The sequence below is a fragment of the Alligator sinensis genome, unplaced genomic scaffold (assembly GCF_000455745.1).
Source record: "Alligator sinensis unplaced genomic scaffold, ASM45574v1 scaffold404_1, whole genome shotgun sequence".
Classification (NCBI taxonomy): Eukaryota; Metazoa; Chordata; order Crocodylia; family Alligatoridae; genus Alligator; species Alligator sinensis.
This window is the reverse complement of record NW_005841839.1, coordinates 3323858-3331840: the sequence shown is the minus strand read 5'-3', so window position 1 is coordinate 3331840 and position 7983 is coordinate 3323858. Positions and strand designations below refer to the sequence as shown.

The window sequence follows — 7983 nt, the reverse complement described above, 5'->3', positions numbered from 1 at the left end:
ACAGTGTGAACTGTAGCAAGGGGGAGGGAGGGAATCGCACCTGCACAATGGGCACAAGTGGTGGCAGGTGGCCCATATGGTGCTTGTGGATTCAGCAGCTCCTAGCGATGCCAAATGTACAGAAACCAAGCATCTATACTCAGATTTTTTTTTTGCACTGCTTTAGCTATGCCAGTGGAAACATCCAGTTTAGGAATCTGGCACTACGGAAAACTGCACTGAGGCCTCCTGATACAGATTTGTTCTTATATATGGAATGAACACCAGGGGCTTGCACCTAGCTTGGCTCTTGGATACTGACAGCCCATATCCATTCTGCATATCAGAATAATTTAAAAAACCTCAGTCCACCCAGATCGGGCCTCTGCCTGAAAGCTGTGGTGAGCAGCAGAATGCAGCTTGCTTGTGTCTCTCACAGGCAAAAGATATCCTTAATTATAGTAGAGGTAATTGTGGTAGGGAGGGAGCCTGTAATTGTGGTACAGCAGGGGGCCTGAAACTAACCTCTTTCATCAATTAATTCTATTTCAAGTTGACAGCACTCCCTTAATTTTCAATAATACATAGAAGGGCCAAACTCCCACCTTGTGCTAAGCCTGAGAGTGCTACCATGGCTGAGTTAAGCAGAAATGTTAAACACTTTTTGGTTTTTTCATCCCAAAGTCTTGAATTAATAGTCTGGGACAAAAGCTTGCATCTCCTCTCTGGCTTCCAGGACAAATCAAGTTTAAATTGTGTTTCTGATGCATCTAGTTTGAACCGTTTCCATGTGTTACTGTTGGAATGACCTTTGGTCAAAAATAGGCCCAATCTACTCCCATTGAAAGTAACAGCATTACCAGCAGTGACCCAAATCCCAACAACTTCCACGGTGCAAGATCAAGCCTTTTAAATACACTGGTACATGCCCCGGGAGTTTGTTCAAGGAGTGCATGGCCTTACCCTCTGGCATCAGTCTGTCCATCCACGTGAACCAAGATCAGCTGCCCCTGACTGTCATGCCCCACAGCTGTCCTGGCAGATATCACGTTGATAAACTTGTCAAAGTTGCCTGTGGGAAACAGCACACAACATCCAAACCAGGTGCTTGAAGAAGTCAGACTTAATCTAGAAAATAACTCTCTCTATAAGAGACTGACCAGGAGGCTGCACAGGAACCTTCCCCTTCCCACCTCACATAGATCAGACTTCAAGCACTGAACCAAAAGCAAGCAAGTGCAGTGCAGTCTTAGTCTACTTGCTGGTCTGTGAGCAGGAGGCTGTAGCTTTGAATCGCTACCTGTGGTCTGAGTCTCGTCGCACTCTGCTGTCTTGCTTTGATTGATGTACACCTCTCCGTTTCTCAAGAGCCAGACCACCCCGCTCACCAGCTGCATGAATGGATTCACTGGGTCCAAGACATCCTCCTCAGAAAGGTAACTAGAAGAGAGAACAGGGAGGTTGCACAGCACTTTGACAAAGCGTGTTACCCTTGTTTGTAGGGAGCAGTAGATATACTGGAGGGTAAGGCTAAGATTCAGAGAGACCTTGACAACTTAGAGGAAACTACATGACATTCAATAAGGACAAGTGCAAACTCCTATACTTAGGACAGAACAATCCCATGCAGTGGTACAGGCTGGGGGCTGACTGGCTAAGCAGTAACTGCAGAAAAGGACCTGGGGGTACAGTGGACAACGAGCCAAGTGTGTCCTTGTTGCAAAGAAGGCTAAATAGCATGCTGGGCTGTATTAGTAGGAGCACTGCCACCAGATTGAGAGAAGTGATCAGTCCTTTCTATTCAGCACCAGTGAGGCCACATGTGAAGTACTGTGTCCAGTTTTGGGGCCCCCACTACAGAAAGGATGTGGACAGATTAGAGAGAGTCCAGCAGAGGGCAACAAGAATGGTTCAGGGGCTGAGGCACATGACTTATGAGGAGACGTGGAAGGAACTGGGCATATTTAGTCTGTAGAGAAGCCCAAGGGGGCATTTGACAGCAGCTTTCAGCTACCTGAAGCAGGGTTCAAAAGAGGATGGAGCTAGACTGTTGTTAGTGGTGGCAGATCACAGAACAAGGAGCAACGGTCTCAAGTTGAAGTAAGGGAAGTTTAGGTTAGATATTAGAAAAAACTCTCACAAGGAGGGTAGTAAAGCACTGTAACAGGTTACCCAGAGAGGTTGTGGAACCTCCTTGGGGGTTTTTAAGACCTTGGCTAAGATGATCTAATTGGGGGTGGTCCTGCTTTGAGCAGTTGGCTGGACTAAATGACCTCCTGAGGTCCCTTTGAAACCTAATGTTCTGTGATTCTCTACCCATTAGTGATGCCAGACTAATGCTTTGCCTATATTAGGAAGTCTGTGTTACTTCTGCTGGCGGAGTTCAGAAGTAGGGGTGGCTGAATTGGTGCTGACAGCAGCTTGACCACATGCATGCACACTAGACCAAGCTACTTCCTGCACCACTTCAGAAGCCAAGAGCGGAACCCTGTTCACAGCTGATATCTATGTTTCTGTGGCTAACACCCAAGTCACTGCTGGCACACAGTGACTCCACAGTGCCAATTGCTAGGGATGGGTGATAAGAAACATACTTTGTTTCTCGTTGAGGATAAGGGTTGATCTTCCCTTCTGCAAATGTAAGCTGCATTCCAGTGGGCGTGGGGCTTGCCTTAGGCTTTGTGGGTAATTTTTGTTCATAACTACACCCTGAAAGGATTACAACCTCTTCCTGAAGCACTTCAGGCCTGAGGACTCTGCTTTCCCTGCACAGCTTACGGCCAAGTTCAGCAAGTCCATTCAAGTGTAGCAGTCCATCAGGCCAGCGTAGTTAAGATGCATCAGATTTGGTGGCCATCAGCACAGAAAGGAGTGAGGGGCGCAGCATCCTGGCATGAGATGGCTGCTCAGCTTGTGGCTCTTGGGCTGCATGAAGCCCATAAAGGATTAATCTACCGGCCCCTTGCTCCCACTTTGCCACTATCCTTCCCCCCCCTGCACCGCCCAGCAGCTGGGTGTTCTGGGATCCTTCTCCCTTGTCCAGCTTTCACTTCTTGTCCCAAAGGGTGGAAGTGTCGCATAGCACACAGGGCCAGGGAGGCCAGTAGCTTAGAGTGTCCATGTGGTGCAATAGGGGGTCATGGCTAGGATTACCATACATCCGGGTTTTCCCAGACATGTCCTCTTTTTTGGACCCTCATGCTGCATCCAGGTGGGTTTTTAAAATAAGAACAAATGTCCAGGTTTTCTGTGAGGGGCAACAGAATAGGCAGGGGCAGGGCACCCGCATGTCACTACCACCCCCCCACAGTGATAGATGTCCTCTTCTTTGGACCTGGAAATATGGTAACCCTGTACTGTGTTGATATGTCCTGTGCATCTGGCAACCCCTGCCCACTTAAAAGTTGGACAGACCTGTTCTAATTGTCCCATTGCCAACTTAAATTGTAGGTCCATGAATGAAGACTATAATGTAGGGGTTAGGAACTCTGCTTTTCTGGCACTTATACTAAAATAAGCTACCAGCATAGATATAACTAAACTGCAAAAAAACCCCAGAAGGTGGCTAAAGTGGGAAGCTGGAAGTGGAGCAAACAGTAGAACAGGCTAGTCTCAGTAGGCACAGCTTTTCAGCCACAGAAGGTGACAGTCTTAGCCACACATTTTTTTAGCAGTCCCCTTTGAGACTAAGCTCAGAAACAGTGGTGAATGGCTCCCAGAAGGAAACATTTCCACTGTCCTGTGCACAGGGGCTGTGGTTGTGGATCCTTGAAACAAACTCTCAGTAAAGAGTCTAGTTAGGTCTGTGTGAAACTGGAGCTGCTTAAGGGTGTGGTGCTGTGCCAAAGGAGGGGGGAGGAGAGCACTGATGGAGCTTGCTTTCCAGCCAGGCTGCGTCTATTCGGCTTCTACATCTCCTCATCCTGCCCTGAGGCATTGCATGGCTTGGCAAGCAACTCAGACATCAGAGTTCTTGTCAGCCAGCTTCTGGGTTGCCCTTCTGTCCCCCCACTCACCCCTGAGCTGTTCAGACGCATTTTAGGAGGTGTAGGCCAAGTGACCTGTTATTTTTTCTCCTCCCTCGCTTACTGAGAGTGACAGTGGCCTTGAGGGTGAGAATCTGGTTTGCTCAGTTGCTTCATGAGATATGGTGCAAGTAGGGAGAGGGTGTTTGTAAACCTGCAGACAGGGCTGTGTTGGCAAATGCGCTGATGAGCTGTGTGGGAAGGTGAAGGGGAGCCCCACAAGATGAGCAGTGCTACGATTCACCAGAAGAGCTGAGCTCAATTTCAACCTGGCTGTGTGGGCAGATCTACCAGAACATGGTAAGTCACCTTCTAATGTTAGAATCATAACTGAGTACAGGCAGTCCTCGACTTACAACACTTCAAGTTACAATGTTTCACACTTACAATATTTATAAATAGACACCCTGTTTCAACTTTCTGACATCAGTTTCAAGTTTACAACGCTTGATCTGATGCAATTCCATGCCAGCGAACAAGTTTGCTGCATTGCCCATCTCCCTGGAGAACATCTGTCCAAACTTCCTTGGAGACTTTCTTTAAGAAACCAGACAAGGCTCCAGAAAAACCTGCAACTAAGACTCCTGAAAAGACTCCAGCCTAGAGTCTTTCAAAAAGTCCAAAATCACCTCAAAGAAGTCCTTCCAAATCAATATGATCGCTATTTACAATATATTAATACATTAATGTAGCTATATTACTCACCTATAATTGATCAAGTAAAAAATTCTGGGGTATTGTTGGTGAAAATAGGGTACTGGGCCTTGGTTCAGGAACCAATCCCCCATTTATAACATTGTTTCTTATGAGAAAATTGGTTCCGAGTTATATTTCAACTTAAGACGCGGTTTTCAGGAACCAATTGTGTCATAAGTCCAAGTGCCTGACTCAAGTGGACATGCAGGTTCACAGGGAAATGGAAGGAGGTCTGCCCTGAGGGGTCAGTGTGTCTGAAGTTTAACACCCCTGGCACCTTATCTTTTTTCTATGCATTTGCCTGGCTTTTGGAAAGAGATTCATTGTGGATACAATGCTAAGGTCTATACCAGGGAAAAATGCTGTAAATACCTTTTGCATTGATCGAATGCAGTAGGTTATACTGGAAAAGTCCCTGAGAAATCTCTTATGCCCTACTATGCCTTGAAATGAGCATAGAGGACTGTGAATGGTGTACTGAAATACACTTGATAAAATGCTAAATTACTAGCTTGTACAGCACTCACACTAACAAGCATGATGAAGTGCCCGTGTTGGTGACATAACCAGGCTGGCCCAATGTGCCACTTAGGTCAGAGGCCCATTCAAGACTTATTTCATAGATGTAGGAAGTGGAGGGCCTGCAAGAGGCGGCAGGGGGCGGGGGACAGATGGAGACAGGACGGCCAGACAGTAAAGCTGTGGAACAAACTACCTTTGTTTTCACTGGAGGCCTGGATAAGCATTGGGCAGTGATGACTTGGGCGTATTATTCTTTCACTCATGCCGTGGTTGGACCAGACGATTCCTGATGTCCCTTGCAACCCTGTGATGCTATGACTGTGTGGGGGGGAGGGAGATGTTTGGAACTAACTGCAGCCCTGTTGTGGTTCTTGAATCAGGTCCTGTTGGAGACACGTGCATATCTGTGTTTGCTGGGTGAAAGGAAGGAGAAGAGGGAAGTGTTGCTAAGGCAAGAGGAGAACGTGGAAGACCAGAGTATGGCATAATGACATGTGGAACGGAGAGAAGGATCTGTGACTTGCACTAACCTTGTATTGTGTGGCACAGGGAGCACAGATCGACTCAAGATTTGGGAAGACCATTCTATTATTATCCTTGACTCTATCTTCATGGCAAATGAGATGCATTGTGTGCAAGGAACAGCACCAGTCCAACTCTTTATGAAGAACTGTCTAATATGAAGCTTCAAGTCCTTCACTGACAAAGACTAACCAAGTCTCACAAGGGTCCACAGAGGTCACTTATCACCAGACTAAAGATGGGGAACTGAGTGAGTGCATTCCCCCTGCCTTACCAAAATGCTCAGTAAATTAAGGGCCTGACTTTCAGAGGAGCTGAACACTTAAGACTGCAGTTGTAGTTAATGGAATCTGTGGCTAGGCAACAACTCCTGAAGTTCAGGCCTTACGTGAATTGCCCAAGATGACCCAGGGAGTCCAGAACTGACAAGGGTGATTAATGTTGCTTGCTCAGTAAGCTCTTACTGCCACCCTTCCTTCCAAGAGGAAGAGAGAAGAATATCAGAGACTGAGCCAACAGGTCCACCCTATTATTACAGTGAGGAGCTCTAATACCTGAAATTACCATGGAAGAGTGCAGAAGTGAACTCCTAGGAGAACTCTTCTGCCACAGTATTACTGTTGGCTCTTTTGGGAAAAGACACTTCTTCAGGAAAGCTGCCTACAGTCTTACCCGAATACCATGGTGCCATCCTTTCTGATGCCAAACTGTGCATTCTGCAAGCCTCCAGCATTCTTCACCAGCCTCCCATCACTCACAACATTCCCGAGGCATTCTCCAGTGTCCATATCGAAGTAGCCACCATTCTGAGCCACGAGACACTGGCCATGCCTTGCAGTCTTTTCCACAGTGGCCCTCCATCTGGTACTGCAACCTCCTACACCACCGGGCTCTAACACAGAGAATGTTCTCAGGGGATTCCTCACAAAAGTGAAGTGGCCATAGACCTTCCTTTGCTTCTTGTCCTTTGGAGGGATGTCAGAAACAAACATTCTTGTGGTAGCCACTGGCAGTCCTGTACTTCTATCGCTGGGCCAGGCTTCATGCGTTACATTGCCATGCACAACACCTTGACAGTCTCTGACATGCCTGTGAGGGTGCCGTGGGCCATGCTGGGAAGGAGGATATGGTAGCAGCAAGTCATCATTTAATGAAATCCTGAAAGAACAGATTGGTGAGATTTTTGTTGAAACAAGTCCTCCTTCAGTCAGCCATCAGCATGTCCAAGGTTCTTGCATCACCCCCCCCGCCAATGGCTGACTAGCTGAGCACCTCTCAGTCTTCTTATGTTTATCTGCACAAAGCCCTGCAAAGGCATGTGCAATCCATTTATGCCACCCCTACTAAAATAAGGCACAGAGGGATAAAGATGTAATGTCTGTACACGAGTGGTGCTGCTTATGTCAGCATGGTTAATGTGACAAAGGCCCCACTCAACACAGTCGCATCCATACCAGTATAAAAGTGCTTTGCCATATTTTGCTTCAGCAAAGCAAAACAAGTTACACTGGCATAAAGTGCTTTCTACCAATACATTCATCTGTAGCCTAGGGCAAGACTACCTAGGGGTGGGTAAATGCACATGTGTTTTAGTTGGCAGCCGTTGGTACAATGTGAATTTATCTAAAAACTTTTCCCAAAACATTAGTGACAAGATCTGTATTAGATGAAGTGGGGGAAAACCCAATGGATCATGTGAGCAAAGATTAGGAAAGCCCAGGATCAAAGGGTTTGCTGGACTGCTGAAGTGTTGCTGTCATGCTACCGTCTTTACAGCCCCTACAGTCCGCAGGATGAGACACCACAGATACACCTTAACGTAAGCGATCAGGTCTTCTAACATCTAAACTAGCCTTCCCCTTAAAGACAAAAAGCAATATCTGCCACACAGCTCCTCTCTCCCGGGGCTAACATATGTGAGTTCAAGTACAATTATGTTAAGAAGACAAATCAGGAGGGGCTGCAGAACAGGAACACGTAAATACGAGTCCTTGAAAGAACTTTTGCCTCAAGGAAACCCCAGTCAAGGCAGCAGCGAATAGTCAGAGATGGACAGAAGAGTTGTACCGGGAGCTCCCTCCCGCTCACTACGAAGCAGCGCAACTCTGCCGTGCTGCAAGGCTGGGCGGCTCAGGGGGTGCGATGGGTGAGACAAGGACGAGGCCGGCTGCTCCTGACCAGCGGGGGGAGGGGCGCTCAGCCTCCTCGCGGCCTGCTCTTCTGCGCCGGCGCCGCCGCC

At 47.5% G+C, this 7983-nt stretch overlaps 1 protein-coding gene across 5 annotated transcripts in view; it reads right to left on the bottom strand.

Annotated features, from left to right (window-relative positions):
* NAGPA (N-acetylglucosamine-1-phosphodiester alpha-N-acetylglucosaminidase) overlaps positions 1-6962 on the bottom strand; it is a 23840-nt gene extending 16878 nt beyond the window's left edge. For 2 of the 5 annotated variants that reach the window (XR_003093972.1, XM_006015549.3), the window contains exons 1-3: positions 6417-6950; positions 1280-1419; positions 943-1051 (exon numbers count right to left, since the gene is read on the bottom strand). Coding sequence is in view for 4 of the 5 variants with exons in the window: in XM_006015549.3 (XP_006015611.1) it covers positions 943-1051; positions 1280-1419; positions 6417-6736 (569 nt within the window). In the remaining variant the exon portion in view is untranslated. Of the gene's footprint in view, positions 1-942; positions 1052-1279; positions 1420-6416 lie in introns of all 5 variants that reach the window. The other 3 variants (XM_025203731.1, XM_025203725.1, XM_025203716.1) reach the window with 3 other exon arrangements.
* Between the last annotated feature and the right edge of the window lie 1021 nt (positions 6963-7983).